Genomic DNA, 21,770 nt, shown 5'->3' on the forward strand with positions numbered 1-21,770 from the left:
GTACCAGGAAGAAAAGTCGCATAGATACACACAGTAGTGATGTTTCAAACTTGATTTCCTCTGCAACAAAGCCATTTTTCTATCAGCAGCAGGCATAGCCAGTCATGTGAATCATTTTAAACAGCCTGAAAAATTACCATTGATTTCAAAGCATTGATTTTCTGTACCACAGTAATACATTAAATCTCTTTTTGGAAAGAGACAAAAGAGAACCAAAAGAATAAACTTTCACTCCAAAGTGTGGGGGTCTGGGGGGGATTATACAACAAAATTAATTAACTTGCCTATTTTTATAGCGGCTGACCTCCAAAGGACATTCTGCTTCTCTCCAGAAAACCCTGTTATGTAATAAGTGAGAGCTCCGCTGGGCCCCAGAGAAGAGAGGGGCCAGTGTGTCTCTGGCTCCGAGTGGCTGATGCGTCACAGGGACCGCAGGGCTGCCCCTGTCCTGAGGCCCCGGGACCCAGACGGTGGGAGAAGTGTGACAGCACCCACCAGACAGGGCTCCCCAAAGGGCTCTCCCCAAAAGGCAAATGCTGCCTCCCCAGATCTGGGTCCTGTGAGCTGGGTCCGCTCTGGGTTTGACTTGCTTTGTTATTGCAAGTTAACACGTTTAAAAAGAATGTTGATTTTTTTACCTCGGAAGAAATCTCCTCAGGCACGTAGGTGATGACTTAAATGTACAACCATCATTCGTAATGTGTTCCAAGCCAACCTTGTTTTGTAACCTTTAGTACTCTTATTCCCAGCAGAAAATGCTCAAAGCTAAAACAGTCCCGTATAATTTTGTATTTACACTGGAAAAAAAACAAACCCAAAAAAACTTTTTTTTCCCCCCTGCACTGCCCTTTCCTCCGCCTTCCTGAATGCCCCACCACCACCCAAAGAAGAGAGGGCCTGAAACGTCTACACTGGGCTCCAAGCTCCAAGCAGATTCTATTTATTTATTTATTTTTAGACTGCATCAGTTAAATCTGTTCATCTTTTTTTGAGTCGAGGGACTGGAAGAAATCACACATCGTTTCTGATGTGATATACCCATGGGCGGTTTTGCATCCTACCCAAAGATAGCTCAACTTCATTTCAAGATGTTTTGCCTTCTATGGCAATCAAAATCAAACTTGCCGAAGTAGACGTGTGTGGATTACGCAACAGCGAGCTCCCACCAGCGGCGTCTGGGGTCTGTGCTTCATTCTGGATAAACTGCTAAGCCCTGGAGAGGTCTCGTGCTCCGTAGGGTGTCCATGCACCCCAGATCCTTGAGCTCCAGGGGGGCAGGAATGAAGGGCAGTCACTTCTGAGACACTACGGGCTTTGTCAAAGGTCAATATGTCTCCCTAATTGGAGGCAATATTTTTTCATCCCCGCCTTCATCACCACAGGGAATGATGCCAAATGAGCCTGGAATCAGACAGTCAGAGACCAGCTGTGCTTTCTTGTTAACATCACCTAGTGTTTCTGGGTCTCACTTTGCTCACCTCTAAAATGGGACCACAGGCTCTCGAAGACAACTTCCAGTTCAAAGCCAGTCTCATGCTTTCCTTCTCTCTGGGAAGATCCCAGAAGGTGGTGAGTGTCCAGGGACCAGCTGCCTCCTCGCCAAGCTTCCTCCACCCATCCATCCTCCTGCATGTTACCCTCCTCCTGCATGTTACCCTCCTCCTGCCTCGAGCACAGCAGCTCTGCTCCTGGCTGCAGGGCACTGCCATCCGCTCTGCGCATGCCTTCCTGGGCTAGCCCTGGCCACCCAACAAACAGCCCCTCCACTGGATGCCATCAACAGTATACCTGGGATAACATATTTATAACCTGGCCAAACTTTAGATAAGCTTTTGTCATTGTCCCTAGGCAACTTGATTGTGTCTATTATAAACTCCCTAGAGTTTTGTCAGTTTCCTCAAACTCTTTGATCACCTCCTCTCCTTAATGAAACTTGGTATTTCTCCAACTTAATACTTTCCTTGCAATCTTTTTATTTTTTTTATTTTTTATTTTTTTAATATATATATATTTTTGTATTTTTCTGAAGTTGGAAATGGGGAGGCAGTCAGACAGACTCCTGCATGTGCCCTACCAGAATCCAACTGGCATGCCCACCTGGGGCGTCGCTCTGTTGCAACCAGAGCCATTCTAACGCCTGAGGCAGAGGCCACAGAGCCATCCTCAGCACCCGGGCCAACTTTGCTCCAATGGAGCCTTGGCTGTGGGAGGGGAAGAGAGAGACAGAGAGGAAGGAGAGGGGGAGGGGTGGAGAAGCAGATGGGCACTTCTCCTGTGTGCCCTGGCCGGGAATCGAACCCGGGACTCATGCACGTCAGGCCAACGCCCTACCACTGAGCCAACCAGCCAGGGCTCTTTGCAATCTTTTTAAAGAAAACCATGCCAACCTGACCAGTGGTGGCCCAGTACATAGAGCCCTGATCTGGGATGCTGAGGTCCCAGGTTCAAAATCCTGAGGTCATTGGCATGAGCGTGGGATCATCAACATGACTCCATGATCACTGACGTAAGCCCAAAGGTCACTAGCTTGAAGTCCAAGGTTGCTGGCTTGAGCAAGGGGTCACTGGCTCAGCTGGACTCCCCACCCCCCACTCAAGACACATATGAGAAGCAATCAATGAACAACTAAATTGCCACAACTACAAGTTGATGTTTCTCATCTCTTTCCCCTTCCTGTCTCTCTCTTGCTCGCTCTTGCTTTAAAAAACAAAACAAACAAAAAAACCATGTCATTCATTCAAATAAAATTATTCAGTACCTTCTATTTGTTGGGCTCAAAAATTGCTTGTTGAATGAATAAATGGACAAATGCCTTTTTGGGTGCTACAGATTCAGAAATAAACAGGCTTAGGACAATGGTCCATCTATGGTGGTGGAAAGGATTTGTGAATATTGGAAGATCATACTAGTTGAATATTAGTTGGGAAACAGCCACTTCTCTGACCACCCCCTGCACTGTGTCTTTCCTCCTCCCAGCTATCCAGCCTCTTCTGTGGAACCCCTAGACCACCCCACAACCTAGCAATCAAAGATGCTCACAGTTGGCTAGGTAGGGAACCTACAGTATGCTGCCCCAGAGCTGTTCTGATTGGTTGGCACCCATGCCTAGCAGTTGATTAATATTTTGACTATCACTACTGAATATGACTAAAGTAATAAGAAAGAAAATATTGGGAGAGTTGGTTCCATTCTCAGCTGTCGTGATGAGGGCCAGCCTTTAAGCCTGGTCATTCAGAAAGGGCATTACATTCCCTGACCATAGTAACTGGTTAAGAAATAAGTAAATGACCCAAGAGGATGCCATGAGGTATAATAAAAGTTTCGCTGGGACCAATGATAGATATTTGTTCTTTATGATGGATGCTGAGTTGTGATTCTTGAGGGAACAGGGGCCATCACGTGAAGCCCAGTCTCGCTAGGATTTGAGAAATGGAAAGCTCCTAGATCAAGCCATTCCAAAGTCATCCCTGCTTTCTGACTATTCAGTAATCTAAAGTAGGTAACTTTGTTTTTCTGTCCTTTTATAAAGAAGTCCCAATGCTGCGATGAGGAAGCGAAGGAAATGCAGGTATACGAAAGAGATGGAAGATGGTGGCCTGCCATCTCAGTCCCCCACCCCCAGCTTTTTGGAGCTGTCTCTACACTCGAACCCTGGGATCTGGTCCCATTCACCCAGGTCATCATCCCTTTCTGGCTTAATTTCTTACTCAGCCTGGGATAAAGTCTCTTACCTTTCAACCATCTTCTGTTTTCACCTTGCCAATCTCAAATCCTGGCCATGAGAACCATACTCCCAGACCTATTTACATCATGGCAAACACAGAAAATAACAATCTTTGAAGAACACCTTGGGGGTAAACTAAAGTATTAGGGTGACTATATGGGTCTTGAGGATAAAAAATCCATTGCATTTTTCTTTATATTATAAAATTGTGATAAGAAAAAGTAAAATAGAAAGTCCCAGGAAAGATACAGCTTTGTATGAAACTTCAAAAACAAAAATCTTTTCAAAATGTTAAATGAGAAACTTGTGTCCTAGAACTTGCCTTTTTTATATCATGCTTCAAATCCTGACTGAAACTTTGTAATGAAAATCTCTTTAAATTCTTGAGAGTCACTATCAATGAGAAACCTTGCACATGTTGGAAATAAAAATTAAAACCATTTTTTGGAAACCTTTCAAAAATGTTAACAGTTTAAATTATATTTAAAGAATCAAATAACGTTTCTGTTTTCATTTCTACATACAAATTTCTTGTGATATCTTGCTGGCATTTCTTGTGCTGAAGCAAATGGACTTCTAACCCAATAGGATTATTTTTACATCAATTATTTCCAAATAATCATGAAGCCTTAATGTGCAGAATGCACGTGCATTGCTAAAACAGTCTCCCTGGACCTAAAATAAATGCCACCGTTAATAGTCCACCAGCCATCACGGATAGGAGTATCTGACATGCTCATGGATATGAGTTCTGACATACTCAGCCTTCTCTAGCCTCCCGGAAGCCCCCTTCTGATCAACCACATTCAGGCCATGCACTCAGCAGCTCCATGGGTAACTTGTCTGGGCTGGGCAGTGTCATGCTCTGCGCTTGGCCTCGCCCAATCTCCATGGTGGAGCACCAGTACATCACGTGCCCTTGATGATGGCCATGGTGCTTTCACCTGCGGGAGCCCAGAGGTGCCACCTCCCAGGAGCTCAGAGGATCTCTTGCTGGAGGCAACAGTGCAGGACCCACTAGCTGAGAGAATTACTGGCCACACAGTAGGGAGTCTTAAACAGTGGCTGGGCTCAAGGATTATCACCACGGAGTGACCACACCACGTGTAACCTCTACCCCTGGGAATATTACTTCATCTGCTGACACATATTACACCCCAAACTGACCACCTCCATTTCCTCACATTGCCTCATTTTCCCCTCGACTCCAGCCATCCCCACAGTGCTTCTGAAAGTCACTTAGAGATGGCCCTCTTCTCAGGGCTTGGCTCTCCACGACTTTCCTGGAGCAGCCCAAACTGTTCTCTGCCTTTTCTGTCAAGAAACATCTCTCTCTTAGTTCCTGGGGGCTCTACTTTCTTGAGCCTCTTCTTACTTCCTGGCCACACTTTCTTGATCTGCACATGTCCTTATTATTTATTGAAGCCTTACTTTACCAGTTATTGTTTTCTTCCACCCATAACACGGAAATCCCTGACCCTCTTTTTCACTCTATGCATTGCTTTTATCATCACTGTTGCGTGATCTGACTGAGCTTCAGTTCTCAATTTCTGCCTTCTCATTGGGCCTCCATCTGAACCTCCTGACTGCACCTCCAGCTCATTATGCTCACAAGCTCCTTCTTCAACCTCGCCCCAAATTGGCTTCTCTTCTCACATCCCTGTTTCTGTTAAGAGCTCCACCATCCATTCCCTAACTGAGGCTTAAACCCTTGAAAGTAACTGTGGCTTCTCAACTGATCGGTGAATCTTGATGATTCTCCCTCCTGAATGCCTGTCAAATCCATCTCCCCTTATTCTAGGTTCTTTATCTCTCCCCTAGGTTATTACAACAGCCTCCCAACTGGCCTATCATCTTATTTTTCTTCTTCTGCCACCTTAGACAAATTACCAATTTATTCTCACAAAGAACTTCCTTGTTTATTGTTGATTAACCTAGCCTAACTTCTTCTTCTCCTTTTTTTAATGTTTATTGATTTTAGAGATGAAGGGAAAGAGAAAAAAAGAGAGAGAGAGAGAGGGAGAGAGAAAGGAAGAGAGATAGAGCATTGAGCTGTTCCTGAATGTGCCCTGACTAGGGATTGAACCAGCAACTTCTGTGCTTTGGGATGATGCTCTAACCAACTGAGCTATCCAGCCAGGGCAAACTTAGCCTAACTTCTTAGCTAGACATTCATGATCTGTCCCCAGCCTTACTATCTAACCTTAGTTCATTTACAGATTCTAGACATATTTGTTGAAGTCCTATATTTATGCCAGATTGGGCCAGATTTATTGCTGGAAATACAGCAATAAATGAAATCAAATTCTCAATTCTCATAGAACTTACATTCTAGAGAGGAGAGGCGGACAACAGGTAAACAAGTAAACATGTATGTTAGATCATAAGCACTCGCAGAAAAATAAAGCAGAAAAAAAAATAAGGGCATAGATGGTTGTGGGAATGGCATTTTAGATGGATGGTCAGGAAGTCCTTTCTGATAAGTTTGCATTTACCTAGACTTGAATGAAATGAATGAGTCTTACTGATGAATGCCCAGGGAAGAACATTTTCAGATAGAGAAAAAAGAAAGTTCAAAGTCCTGAAAGTGGGAACAGCTTTGGCAGTCGGAGAAACAGCAAAAGAGCCAGTGTGGATGAGGAGAGGGAATGAGGAAGCTGAGTGCGATCAGAGGGGCCGTGGGCCCAGGTTCTGCAGGCCTCGTGGACTGTGGTACGCACACATTATGATTTAATTCTGAATGATGTGGAAGGCACTGGAAGGTTTTGAGTGGTTGAGTGACATGTTCTAAAAAATATTACAGACAGCTGCGTGGAGAATAGCTGGGGGTGGGGGAGGTGGGGAGTGAAAACTGGATACCAGTTAGGAAGCTATTGCAATATTCTAGGCAAGAGATGGGATGGGAAGTGTTGGGGAGGTTGAGAAGTTGTCAAATTCTGGATGGAGTTGAAGGGAGTGGCGACAGCATTTGCTGATGGATTGGACACAAAGTGTCAGAGACAGAAAAGAATCAAGGATGATTCCGAAGCAATTGGAAAAATGCAATTGCCATGAACTAAGCTCTATAAGAAGAGCGTGGGAAGAGAAGGAAGTCTATAGGAGGAGGAAAGTTCAGGTTTTGATGTATTAAGTTTGAGGTGACTGGTAGACATCCCAGTGAAGATGTCAAGTTGTCAGTTGGATATTTGAGTCTAGAATTCACAAGAAAGTTCCAGGCTAGAAAGAAATTGGGAAATTGTGTGTAGATGACATTCATGTGCAGAGATCAGGAGAGATCTCTTAGGGAGACCGCAGACAGAGGTCAGTGGACTGAGCTTGGGTCACTACAACACGTAGAGATGGTGAAGAGGGCTCTGCCACGGAGACCAGAAGGTAGGATGAAAGAAAACTAAGAGACTACAGTGGTCTGGAAGCCAAGTGCAAACAGGGTTCAACAAGGAGAAAAGTAGTTTGTGGTCTGTCTTAAAATCGTGTTTGTATGTGCAAGAGTGGGGGACACGAGCTGGAGTCTAAATAAACAAGAGCTACCACAGACTGATCATGTATCATTTCCCTTACTTTTTTGTGTGTTTGAAATTCCTCATTAAAAAGAGTGAAAACAAAAGCAAAGAAATAATAACAAAACACAGGGAGTGAGAAACCGTGTCCAATGCTGACAGTACTGACAGGTCTATTAGGAGAATGGACTTGACCCTGTAGAGGGCATTGGTGGTAGTGACAGAGCAGGCTCAGCAGAGAGGAGAGCCTGTTGGCAGTGGCTCAAGAGAGAAGAGGAGGAAAAGATGTGGACTGAAAAAGTGCAGTCACCTCTGTCTAGGAATTGTGCAGGAAGGGAATAGAGGAATGGGTCAGCAGCTGGAAAATCAAGGGGCCAAGGTGGTTGGTTGAAGATAGAGTGATTACAACCATATTTCTTACCATGGTCCTTCACACAAGCCCTAGACAAACCTCCAAGGCACCCTTCCCCAGATTTTCTGTCCACACCACCCCTACCCATTCATCCTACCCATCCACCAGGGCCTAGGTCACATCTTACCTCCTGCATCATCCCAACTGTGTGTGATGTCTCCAGGTGTACAGTTTCTACTTTTGTGTAGAATTTTCAAGAAATTTTTATAGCTGAATTTTGGTTGTGGTTATGGTTCGTCTGGGGTCTCTGCAGCCCTCGTCTTCCTTGTGTAGCAGAGCCCTCTGTGTGTTTATGCCGTAGATCAAAACTACACAATGTTCCCCTGACAGCTTTCAGATGGGAAGCGGAACTTCTACAGAAACTGTAAAGTTTCTTATTCCTTTAGATCCTGGAAAATAGAATTCTGTAGTAGCAGCAAGAATAACATCTTTCACTTGCCATCTCCACTCCCAAGACCTGGCTACAAGCACCACACACTAAGGGATCACAAACTGGTATTTATTTTTAAAACTAACAAAAGCCTCAGCAATTATCAAAAGACTTCTCTTTGAAAAACATCAGAAACTGAGCGGAAGTAGGTGGGTAGGGAGAAGGAGCGGGCTAGCTTGAGATGTGGCAAGCTCAGAGGAACTGCGCTAAAAAATAAGATATGACTGAAACCACTACTTCCCTCACACCTCCACCAGAGTGTATCATAGGCGCTTGCTGAAGATTCTTCCTGCTGAGAAATTTCCCTCGGAAGCACTCGTTTTCAGTGCAAAAAGCAAAGACAAGATACTTCTAGTGAGGCTTAAATACAAAAGGCATCAGAGATGGCCTCTGAAGAAACTCTTAAGAAATGAGAGATGGAACTGGTGAGTCTATTACAATGAGGCTGGAGTGACAAAATTGTGTGTTCACATGTGGCTGAACTGAGGGAGCCAACAGCAACCACATGTTAACTGAGTCTCAACAGCGTGTACAAAAGGGCATTTGGACCTCCTGCCCTAATGACTGCCGAGTATCCACGACCAGGCCAGGCCCAGTGCTCTGGGTCACAGAGACGACAAAGTCCCCTGTCTGGAGGGAAAACCAGGGAGACCATCGCAATCCCATGGGGGAATCTGGAAGGGTATCTGTGGCAGGAAGGCCTCCTTGACCCTGAGGTTAGAGGAGGTCGGGGTTCCTGGGTATAGAGCAGGCATTCTGGGCATGGACAGGAGTCACGCCGCTGTATCATAAGCAGGCATGAAATCCACACCTGCACACACAGGCTGAGGCCAGACCATGGAGGGCCTTCGGCGTCACGGGCCAGGGAGCACATTCTGAGGATGCGTAAGAGGAGCAGGCCTGCGATTGTGAAGGATCGTGCTGGTGGCAGTGACCTAAGGGAAAAACAGACTGTCTGCTAACTTCAGAGTTGTGGAAACTGGTCACTCTCTTGGTCTGATTTGTTGTCAAAGCCAAATTCTGGTTTTCTGTGTTGTATTTGGCTATGCTTATTTGGTACCTCAAACAGCTGAGGGTTTCACTTATTTGAGTATTTTCAAACATTCAGATTATTTCATTTTTCACCTATACACCTCACAAGAGGTGTTATCACAAGAGCACAATATAATCAAGCATTGTGAGATAATTTCACTGGGGTCAACTCTGGCTATAAACAGGACCTGCAGCCAGGAAAGCAGAGCTGCTTCTTCCCTGAGGGTCTTCTTGCCTCCTTCCCACTTATCAGCCCCATCTGGAACCTGACCCATGCACAGTTCCCACCACTGGTCCATGACAAAGTTGTCACCAGTTGAAGGTGACATGTTAAAGCAAAGGGCAGTGTAGCAAGTTGTTTATAAAACAAAATTTGTTCTATGTATAGGTACGTCCTGTCTTCTAAACTAGGCTTTACTTCCTTTTAGGGTGTTAAGATTCCCATTATTTGGCCCTGGCCGGTTGGCTCAGCGGTAGAGCGTCGGCCTAGCACGCGGAGGACCCGGGTTCAATTCCCGGCCAGGGCACACAGGAGAAGCGCCCATTTGCTTCTCCACCCCTCTGCCATGCTTTCCTCTCTGTCTCTCTCTTCCCCTCCCGCAGCCAAGGCTCCATTGGAGCAAAGATGGCCCGGGCGCTGGGGATGGCTCTGTGGCCTCTACCTCAGGCGCTAGAGTGGCTCTGGTCGCAACATGGCGACGCCCAGGATGGGCAGAGCATCGCCCCCTGGTGGGCAGAGCGTCGCCCCATGGTGGGCGTGCCGGGTGGATCCTGGTCGGGCGCATGTGGGAGTCTGTCTGACTGTCTCTCCCCGTTTCCAGCTTTAGGAAAAAAAAAAAAAAAAAAAGATTCCCATTATTTGATGAAATGATGGCCACAAATTTTTTGGTAGATACCCGTCCACAATAAAAGAGCTGGCAATCCCAGATCTGTGCACTGATTTTTTGAAATGTGAACTCTTCTGAGAAGCCCGGGAGGCCCTTGCTGTGAGTGCCCTCCTCACCTTGCTCATCACGCAGCGGTCACCTGATACCAGGTCCCGACAGGGAGGGGCTCACCCAGGCCCACACTGACCTGCCAGAGTGGCAGAGTTGATGACTAAGCAACAATAAGGGAAACGCTGGCCCAGTGTATAATTTTATCACTTACTGTGTTCTAATTACATCTTTTCAATTTAGCATCTTAATGAAAATATTAAACTTTTCATGGCCTCTGCATCATTCACATTTAAATATTTTAAAATAAGTAAACAAGTTCCTAAAAATGTATTTACTTCCCTGTTCCCAATTTCATCTCTTTATTTTAGAGGTGTTTGAAGCTTATTATTACCTGTTAGTACCAAAAGAACACCTTCAGTATTCTGGGATCCCAGCATGGAAGCAGTCCTCCATGCAGGGGCTGTAATGAGCCTTTAGAAGAATACTGTACAACTAATAAGGCGCTGGAGTCAGCAAGACCTGTTTGTGTTTCAGCGCACAACTTACTAGCAAGGTTACCTTAGGGTCACTTAACCCTCTGAGTCTCAGATTCCTCAATTACAAAATGGAATTAACAATGGTACCTACTGTATAGAGTGTTGTGTTTAGGATAGTCTTGGTGCTTGGTGAATATTCAATAATGGTAACATAGCTATCACTGTGAATAGAAGATAGTTAAAAAGTACTGCCTTTTATACAAGAATCATGTTAGACCTGCTCATCTGGCCCAATCTTGGCATTCTGTAGATGGGGGAGGGGAGAAACCAGTTTTAGAGAAAACACAGAACCCCTGAGAGTCAGGGCCTAAACTTGGTCCCTGGGCCTAGCCCAGAATTTTCTCCATCACATTAGCTTTCTGTACCTGGAAGTATACGGTTCTTCATTTCCAAGTTTTCTGACCAGAAAAAACTATACACATATTTCAAAAACAGTGGTATGTATCATTTAAACATTTAAAGATGGCAAATTTGATAATACAAAATGCACAGTCAACAAAAAAGTGGTAGGTCATAAATTCATCATTTTAGAATATTTATTGCTGAGTATTCTAAATGAATTAAATGCATTAAAAGTAATATAACAAAATACCTACCCATATAATAGAGTGCTAAAATGAGGTGGATGAACAGATTATACTTAAAATCATGTAAGTGTGTTTTTCCCCACCCCAATAACAAAAGGTGCAAACTGTATCCCTCATGCCAATCAAATTTCTTGGTTTCTCAGGAAGAAAAAAAAGAGGACTTCCCAAGTCTTGATGCTAGTCTTTCTAATGTAACACACCCAGATAGACTGACTGTGTTGGGTGTGGCTGCAGCAGCAGGATCTGAAGAGAGCAATGAAAGGGACACAAAAGCATCAGTTAAATAAAAGGATACAAAGGCATCATCACCAGTAAAACAAAGTAGATACACTTTCTGTTATTTTGAATCAGTAGTTTTATTACAACATACACTGACACACAATTAGAGAAGGAATGTCCTGACATTTCTGAGCATTTCACGGAAAGCACGTGTAACCATCCAGGCAGTCAAGTCATCCACATCTTTCCAATGCAATGCAAAAGCTTTTGTGGTACCTTGGAAAAACAAAGTTTTCTTATTCTTGTCTATAAAACCTCAGTGTCAAAAAATAGTTATATTGAGTGAGCTGAGAAAGGAAGTGTTTCCTTCCTGATGTTCCAAATCCTGGCTCTAGACTCCCTCCCCCTGACTTTCTAGACGACGTTTTATGATATTGCAGCTGACAAGAGTGTTCAGGGGATAGATGGGTCTACTTACAAGGCCAACTTCGCTATAACTGAAAAGAAAGAAAAACTTAAGAAAAGTTAACTGCTGAAAAATGCACAAAGGCAAGGAGAAAATATCTAAGTGAATTAAAAATGAGATGTTCTTTTCACATGACTCATTTAAAAGGTTACAATTACCATAAACATTTTACTCCATTAAAGATCACTGGCAAAAGCTTGCTTTTACATCAGCAAAAGGGCCCTGAATTACCCAGGCTCAGGAGAGCAACTCATAGTGGTGAAAAGAGTCACTAAATCTGGTGAAGCAGACATCACACTATTTGGAGCTGCATAGGCATTTTTTTAGATCCCCTTTGTACGAGACACTATAGATATAATCTTGACAAATTTCCATCTTTTTACAGTCCTTGTGGCAGTTGGGTGTTTTAATCTCTTCAGCGCCCAAGCACACAAAAGTACTCCTGGAAAGAAACATTAAACGGCATTTTGGATAAATTCACTATACATGACATAACGTGGGCACAACAAAGGAAAAGCATGACGCTACTATTTCATAAAGAAAAGCGCTGCAGGAGAAAACTTGGTTTAAAAACATTTAAATTCAGATGAATATAAATACATTTTTGGTTAATCTGTGCCATGACATATAGAAATCCTGTCAGATATTCAGTCTACTAGGAAAGTTATTTGCATTTGCATTCTGACTACATTAGAAGAATATACACTGTTGCATATACTCACATATATATGCACAGACATATATAAAATTCAGATCATGGGAAAAAAATTTAAATATACATACTTAAAACTTGTACCTCTAATCCAGCTACTTCTCAGTTCCTTCACAAACCAATCAGAAGTTTCTCAACAATGGCAAATGACCAATTAGCTGCTCTTTAAATCCATTATCCACTAGTAAACATTTTACAATTCAGACATACAACAGAAATAGTATTCCTAGAAAAAAATGGAGATGGCATTCTGGCTTTGAAAAGAAATACCCTGGCTTCCCAGATGTTTAGTTCCTACAGATTCTGCTCTTGCCTCTGCACTTACGTAGCAGTGGGAGAGGATTTTCTAGGGGGCATTCTAGTCCACTGACAATACTTTCTAATCAGAGGAGTCAGCGGGCATTTCCCTTGCCGGTTAGTTCAAGGGAACTAACACCGCATTGCTTGTGTTTGATGCCACTCCTATAATCACAGTGAGTTGTGTGTTTTAATATTAATTTACAATGTGCTGATACCACTGAGGTAAAGCAGTAGCCCCAGTATTTAAAAATATGTCTCCCAAGAAACAATTCGTAAAGAACCTGGTGGTGCACATCTAAGTTCTTCTACAGAGGACTTCAAACCCACTGCCAGAACAGACACGTTAGAGATCTGTTAGTGTAGTGCAAACAGTAGAGGCAGGTGAAAATACTCAATATTCTTTCTTCAGAAAAGATGCCATTCACAAAAATGGACCTTCACTCTTTTACATTTCCAAAAGAACTTCTTAAAATAATAAAGCCAGACCAAGTCGATTAATAGTACAATACTTAACAACCTTGTCATTTGTTTTTGAATACAAGAATCTCAGAAATGGAGGAAATCCATGATAAGTGATAAGAAGAATGTTTAATGCCATTGCTTAACTTTTTTAAAAGGAAAATTTATCATAGCTGAAATACAGCTTCTAAAAAATACAGTGTTCTAGGTGCTCACAGTTCCAGATTGCTAACTTTATAAAATAAAGGTAGACGTTATCTATATATAAACAAGGCCTCTTTTTCATTGATTTCAATCTTGTTCAAACCTTTGGGTATTTCAATCTTCGGATTCCACAAGGTAAGGCTGAGTTTCTCATATGTAAGTAAAATGTTTAAGTCCATGATGTATTTATTGTAGCACTAAGAAAACAAATGCATCAAATATTTACAGGCTGGCTACAATACTTTTCTTTAAAAAAAATTCAAATGTGTATCAACATCAAGACACATTCTTTGTTGAACTTCTCTGGCTGTAAGTGGGGCAACAGCATTTTTTTCTCACTCATCTTTCCTCTCAATCCTGAAGTCAGAGGCAGGACTTAGGTCAAAGGGCGCGGTCTTTTGGGAGGTGGGGGAGGCATGAGCTCCCTGTCAGGGTCCAGATGATGCTTTCGTTTCTGTCCCTGAGAAGCTGCTACACATCTGTCAATGAACTCAAACAGCATCTCCTTGGTGACAGGGTTTGAGATGCTGTTGCACACAGCTGTGGACAAAGGGAGACACGTGTGTCATGTGAGGGTTAGTTAAGGCAGCTGACTCACCTCAGGGAGATGAGAAAGGGAAAGGTTTTCATCCCAGTATGCTAAGCACTTCCATTTCACCTACAGGAGTGATATGCTTCAGATTCAACTGTTCTCCCTCCCCAGCCCCAAATGAGTGTTTTCCTGGTGGCTATTCTTTACTGTGCTCCTACCGTATTTCCCTACGTATAAGATGCACCTTTTTTCAAAAATTTTGGGGTCTAAAAATTGGGGGCGTCTTATACAGTGGTTGTGGTTTTTTCACTTGCAGTTTCTGCTTTTTTGTGCTTGTTTTTGTGCTCATTGTTGTAGATAAATAAAACTTGAGTTTAGTAACTTCATGTAATACATTTTTCCCTCCAAATTTCAGGGCCTCAAATTAAGGTGCATCTTATACATGGGAAATATGGTAATTTTAAACCAAGTACTTGGGCTACAAGCAAGCATGTATTCACTATGGTTTTCTACCCCCCAAAACAGTTTTTACAGGATTTTAATCTAGCATAGTGCATCACAATACAAAGCACAGTCAATCAAAATTCCTACAAGAGAAATGAGCTCTAGTCCTCAGTCCTTCTCTCAGAAACCAGTCCACACCGAGAAGCATGGAACTCAGCACCGGCCTCCGTTCCCACCAAACAGGCAGGTTGCAACTGCAGTGGCAGGTAAGGTTTTTGTATTGTAATAACTTGGTTGAAGTAAAGTATTGTAAAAAAAAATTACTAATACTGTAAATAAAGCAACTTTTCTTACGTGATCAAATGTAGTACCAGCCTTTTAAACTTTATGTACCTACAGTATTTGGTTTTAGAAAAAAAGGACACTGGCTCTTAGTTACTCTTTCAAAATTAACTCGTCTCCTCAACATGTCTGTTCATTCCAACAGAACCTTTAAATGCATAAACAGTAAATTTTCAGCTGAGAAACTCAAACTGGCCATTTCTATTTTCTCATAAGCTTATCATATAATCATCATCATCAGTGACTGAGGACTCTAAAACTACACGATTCCATTAACCTTTCATCTTGGCTTTTATCTGTGTTTGTTTTTTTTTAACTCCACTATAAATGCAATCCAGAGTAACAACTGCTACTTCTACTTTACCTTATAAACTTTATTAATTTGTGTTGTTCCCCATGAAAGAAAACTACAATTCTGAATTACCAGAGAGCCCCTGTCGCACCCAAAGGACACGCTGAAGGACAGCATAGTGGGTTTCAGGGTTTCTTTTGTTGTTTTTTTTTTTTAATAGCTTTCATTTACTTTGCTCTCCATTGTTTATAGAACTATTTTAGGAGCTGGAAATTACTCTCCCCTGCTAATTTTGTCTTTTACCATCTGGCAAACAATGGTTGCTATAGTTTTCAATAGAACTGAAATTATCATGGCTTTTGTTGTTGTTGTTGTTGTTCAACAAATGCAACTTGTATACAGCCCGTTATCCTGCCCTTTAACTTCTCTCTTGGACATACGAACACAAGCCCGCAGAGGTCTCTAGAAAGGAGAACCCAGAAAGCAACTGGAGCCAGCAGGGTGCACAACTGACACACCCTGACCCCAGCAAGCAAGGACAGGGGTCCCCGTGATTCTGACCACCAAGCAGAACAACAGAGCACATTAGCTTCTTACACCATAACTTTTTTTTTTGGATGTAACAAGCTTTGGTAGGTTGTCACACTCACCCATGGCAGTGTTGTAGGCATTAGGAAAATTTTTGTCTGTTCTCTGTCTCATGAAGGCCCAGCTGTTGTTCTCGAATTTGCATTCTATAATTTTGTTGTCATACTGTTTTAGCTCTTTTGTCACCTGTTTTAAAAGAGAATTGAGGAAAATATTTAAACCATTTGAGAGGCTTTTTGCTTCCACTATGTGACAGATGCATTAGAAAATGCCGAAAACACCTCAGGAACTCTTCATGCACGACTCTTTTGTCATCTGAGGTGTCTAATCAAGCCTAAGGCTACAGAAGGCACTACCTTGTACACATGCTCATAATCCAACATTTTATAAACGGTTGCGAAAATGGCTGTCAATATATAGCAGCTAAAAGAAGCTAAGCAGAAATCAGCCAATTCTGGACCAAAGGCAAATATGTTGCCATGGGGATCAGTGTCTTCAATATTGTCTGTGTCCCTCTGGCTTTCAGAAATTGAGTCTGTTGCTTATGTTTTATCAACTTCCAGAACAGTCTAAATTCCTACATCAAAACTCAAGAAATGCCATCTACTAGTTATAAGAAAGAGTTACACATAAAAAGTAACAATGGAATCCCATTCAGATAATGTGCAGCCTATATATCTTGCTTTTCAAGCAGTGATAATTACCCCAAAATCTAATCTTTAGGGTATTTACCCTTTCCCTTTCCAAACTTATATGAATTTAAAGATGAAGCTAGTTTTGATTTTAGTTGGTACGTTTTTGGCTACTTCAACTCAGATGATTAAATATGGATTACAACTTATTCTATCAAAGCTAACAAGTATCCATGGTAACTATAAAACCTTCTAAAAGATATTTCATCAGACTGTGAGACTGGTTTTCATAAATAGGAACCTAAGCTTATCTTTGCAGTTTTCAAATCAAATGCCAGTCATGGTAATATTTTAATTCTGTCCTCATCTTTCTCAGCTAACAACTTTTCCTCACAATATGGTAGATTGCAATCATTTAACTTCATTAGCATTATTTGAAACGCTTTCATTTTTCTACCCATATTCACTACCACCTAGAAATATGAAGGGAAGCAAATTTTAAAGATGCTTTCAATTCATAGATTAAGAAATGCATGGCTTCATAGAAACTTTCAAATTGTATTCCTCTTCTCTTAATGAGTATTACCCTTGATTGCACTATTTGCATTTCAACAAATCCATCGTGTCCAATATATTCAGTGGCTCTGGAACCAAACCTGCCCAAAACAGTGATGCTTCACTTAACAAACTTGCTAAATTAATTCTCAAATATTCATTTCCTTGCTTCCTAGGGATCCACCTTCTTTTATTATACATTATCTATATTTAAGTATTAGGTGACTCATTCAGTTAAGTAACCCATTTATATCATATATTAAACCATATGTAGCATCTAACACATAGTTTCTAAACCTTTCAGTTTCCATTTTCTAATTTCTAAAATGAGCAAAGGAATTCTGAGACACTGGAAAAATAATAAGTGAAAGTGCTTGGCACATAGTAGCAAACCAGTAAACTTCCTAATTGAATAGGAAAATAAGATTTAGAAGTCAAACACAGGGGTGTGTGTGTGTGTGTGTGTAACCCTTCTGAGGAAATTCACTAAAGAAACTAGGATGACATGAAAAGGTCCATTTTGGAAACAGCTGTCAAGAAAATTGTATCATATGCATTTTATAAGAATGATTTGCTATCTACAATATACAGTATATACTTTTATTGACTAGTAGTTGTATTAAGTCTTTATCATATAACCTATCATTCTGTGTTCCTAGTTTCAGAACTGCAATAAATGATGTGTTGCTCAATCTGATGACAGCAATTAAGCACTATTATTAAGTATCTGTGTATCTACTTGGGCATGTATTAACAACCCAGAAAACAGAGCTTTCCAAAAAATGTATATACCTTCCACTATACTTACCAAAACCTATTTCCATATTCAAGAATAGTACATTGCCTTTCATTGATCACACCAGTGATATTGTCAAGATGGACACACTGCAAGGTACTCATTTAGTTAGGTGATTGAATATATTTAACTGATAAAAATAATACCTCTCATATGTGCACAAATTAAGACAGTTTTCACTAATGGTCAGATCAAGAGAATGAATGGCATACAGAGGAGGAGTTTAATTTTAGTATCAAATTCTAATTTGTTACTATGACAATAATCATCCTCAGCCAATTACATATTATTTACTAAAACAGGACCCCATTAGGGCTTCTCTAATAAACTCTGGTTATCCTAGTTTGAGTTAAGAAGGTTTTGATAATAATATTTAGAAATCAGGATTTCACATTTGTATCCATAATTACATTAGACTAATGATGTTTTACTATTTTTAAAAAGAAGAGCAATATGCAGTGTGTTTATATTGAAAAGTATATTTTTCACATGTCCATTTTATTGAGTACCACACTTTATATACTATTTGAATTTACTAATAATCTAGGGTTAAGAAACAGTCAGATGAAACAAAATATAGTACCTCTGAGATTTTAAATTAGCAGCTCAATGATAACATCTGGAATGAAGGGCCCAAAACAAAGGTAGGTTAAATCACTGTTGTTCCACTCTACACTGTTTTCACAGAATACTCTTTGTAACCTAGATGCTAGGCACACTACCAAGTCACAAAAAGCAAAGCATCAGTGTGTGGATCGAGAAAAAGAAAATACCTACAAAAAAGGGTTTCCAGTGGCTAACTTAGGCTCTTATTTTAAAAAGAAAAGCAAACAAACAGCCTCACCAGGCAGTGGTGCAGTGGATAGAGCAACGGACTGGGATGCCGAGGACCTAGGTTCGAGACCCCGAGGTTGTCAGATTGAGCGCGGGCTCATCTGGTTTGAGCAAAAAGCTCACCAGCTTGGACCCAAGGTCGCTGGCTCGAGCAAGGGGTTACTCAGTCTGCTGAAGGCCCGCAGTGAAGGCACGTATGAGAGAGCAATGGACTAAGGTGTCGCAACGAAAAAGTGATGATTAATGCTTTTCATCTCTCTCTGTTCCTGTCTGTCTGTCCCTATCTATCCCTCTCTCTGACTCTCTCTCACTGTCCCTGTAAAAAAAAAAAAGGGGGGGGGGCAAACTACCAACCTAACAAGCAACCCTCCCTCCTCCAGCTAGCCTACTAGCCATTTCTACACACGGGCCTTTAATGCAAACTGCACTTCAGGGAGAAGCCTGCACTAAATTACCAGCCTACTGTTTCTGCCATCTGAGCCAACCCTTATAAAAGAGTTCCTGGAATCATATTTCAAGCAATAGGACTAAGTTTTCGCCACCCAATTGAAGCTGTGCAGCTACATATATATCCTTTTCATCAGCTTCATCATTAACCAATCAGAGCTTCTCCTTTCTGACCAGTCAGGACTGTACCTTCTGGAACAATCAAACTGTGAGATTTGGAGTCCTCATTTACATGATGGCCGACCAATCAGGGACCAGAGGTGTGGACTTCTGTCTGCATAAGTCATCTCCTGCTCTGGCTCTGGGAGTATACTTTCCCTTTCCACTAAAGACTATTTCCCTAGCTGGGGCGGAACACTGAAGATGTCTCACCAGAGCAGAATGGAGCAGACCAGTGAGGGCAAAGCAGACTGCATGGAGGAGAGCAGAACAGCAAGGAGCAAAGTACAGCTATCTAGCTCAGCAAGTTTCAACCTTTTCTTATCTCATGATGCACATATAAAACTACTAAAATTCCATGGTACAGCAAAACTTTTTTTTTTTTTGCCGATCTGACAATAAAAAGGTATAATTTTGATTCATTCACACCAAACAGCTATTATGTTGGCTGCTGTCCTGTTTTCATTTGACAATACAAGGGGGGAAAGGTCAGTGTCTCTGACTAAATAGGTACTGCATGTTTAAACATTCTTGTGGTGCAGCAGTTGAAAACCACTGATCTAGCTGGAGGGGCCTTGCCAGTGGTGGGTTCAGCTGGTTCACACCGGTTCAGCAAAACTGACACCTAATTTTTGGTTGAGTTAGGCTACCGGTTGTTAAAATGGCACTTGTAATCAAGGTTCTCTCTAAAGTGGGCACCTGGGTAGCCCGTCCAATGTGGAAATCACAAGTTTACATTCCTTACTCTTTTTTAACGTTCATCTACACAGCAATGTTCTAAGCACCCATAGTAATGTTCATACCATCCACAGGTGAAAAAATAATTGTGAGGACACCAATCAAGAAGCAATGTGGAAATATCTTAAATAATGGTTTTATTGTTTTTTGGTCAAGTATTATTTAATACTTTTTCATTAATATTTTTAACTTTTTCTTATAATCTAGTTTTGTGTGCTTTTTTATTGTCCTTATTTAAGTTTTAAATACATGAAATGATAAACTACCTTTCGGTATATCTTTTTTTATACTTAAAATGGTCATCAGGACAGAGATCCAGTTGTTAAATTATTTGACTCCCACCCCTGCTGGTATCCATGCTGTTCATAACCATGCTGTAACCCAACTGACCTGGTTCGCATTGAATGAAGTTTCCTTTTTCACTGCACCCCAAACTGGGGGATTCCAGTGGAGTTGAACTGGTACCAACAACCATTGGTTGACACCCGCACAGAGTAGGCAATGATACAACTCTATTTTTAGTGGTGGGACAGAAGCCTCTAGATTACTGTCCTTGCTCTGTGCAAGCTGTTTGGTTATTAAGAGCTTTACCTTTCTTTTAGAGGAACTGCGCAAAGGAATGAGAGGAGGGGGATTTCTCTGACTAATTTGCTCAAGAGACACTTTAAATTAATATCCTTAGAACTGGAAAGCTACCAGTTAGTTTTTTTTAAACTTTCAATTTAAAAATAATTTTAGATTTATAAAAAAGTTGTAAAGATAGTATAGAGAGTACCAGTATTCCAGTCACCCCTACCTAATATTCGGATTTTACATATCATTGTACATTTATTTTCTTTAAGAAATGAACATTGGTACAACACAATTAATTAAACTGCTGACTTTATTCAGACTCCATCAGTTTTTCCACTGTCTTTATTTGTTCAAGGATCCAATCCAGAAAACCTCATTGCATTTAGTCATCATGTCTCCATGTTCTCTTCTAATCTGCGATAGTTTTTCAGACTTTCCTTGACACTTTTCCAGTTCTAGTCAGATATTTTGTAGGATGTCCCTCAATTTGGGGTTTTCTGATATTTTCTTATTAGACTGAGGTTATTGATTTTGGGGGAAAAATGCAAAAGAATTTGACAATACAAGGGGGGAAAGGTCAGTGCCCTTCTCGCTGCATAATATCTGGGGGTATCAACATGGTTTATTACTGGTGATTTTTACTCAGACCACTTAGTTAAGATGGTGCCTGCCAAGTTCTCTACTGTAAAGTTACTACTTTTATCCTTTTTTTATACTCTTTCACTTAGTTACAAGTCACCATGTACAGCCCCACTCAACAAAAAGGGAAGTAAACTCCACTTCCTGTAAGGAAGGGTATCAAGGAATTTGTGGACATTTACTAAAACTACCACAGAAATTAATAAGTTTCTTGAAATAGCTATCTGAAGGCTATACAAAATCCTGTTTCACCTTAAACTTTTGCTCATTAATTTGAGCATTCATCCATGAATCCTGCCTGTAGCAATCATTGCTGTGTGCTAATGAAATATTCTACTTTCTTTATTCCTTCTACATTATCTAGAATTTCTGTAGGAAAAGTCTGTCCCTTCTCCATTTATTTATTTGCTTATTTATATCAGTATAGACTCATAGATATTTATTATATTCTTTAGTTTATAATAAAATACCATTGTCATTTATTTTGTTGCTCAAATATTTCTAGTTTTGGCTACTGGGAACTCTCTCCAGTTGACTGCTGTGTCCTTTTAACTTGCTTCCATTTTTACTTACAAAATAAATATATTTTTAGCATTTACTTTCTAGCAATACAAGATACCACTCCAGGCTCATTTTGTATTTTCTCTGCTCCAGTCTTGGAGTCAGCCCTGGTCTTCTACCAG

The 21,770-nt window shown here is 41.2% G+C and overlaps 1 protein-coding gene across 1 annotated transcript in view; it reads right to left on the minus strand.

Moving 5' to 3' along the window:
• Positions 1-11,493: 11,493 nt before the first annotated feature.
• Positions 11,494-21,770, minus strand: part of RNGTT (RNA guanylyltransferase and 5'-phosphatase) — a 284,204-nt gene continuing 273,927 nt past the window's right edge. Inside the window, exons 15-16 of the mRNA XM_066254248.1 lie at positions 15,777-15,900; positions 11,494-14,056 (exon numbers count right to left, since the gene is read on the minus strand). Of these exons, the coding sequence (XP_066110345.1) occupies positions 13,893-14,056; positions 15,777-15,900 (288 nt within the window). The 3' untranslated portion in view covers positions 11,494-13,892. The remainder of the gene's footprint in view (positions 14,057-15,776; positions 15,901-21,770) is intronic.

This window comes from Saccopteryx bilineata, chromosome 1 (genome assembly GCF_036850765.1).
Source record: "Saccopteryx bilineata isolate mSacBil1 chromosome 1, mSacBil1_pri_phased_curated, whole genome shotgun sequence".
Taxonomy (NCBI): domain Eukaryota; kingdom Metazoa; phylum Chordata; class Mammalia; order Chiroptera; family Emballonuridae; genus Saccopteryx; species Saccopteryx bilineata.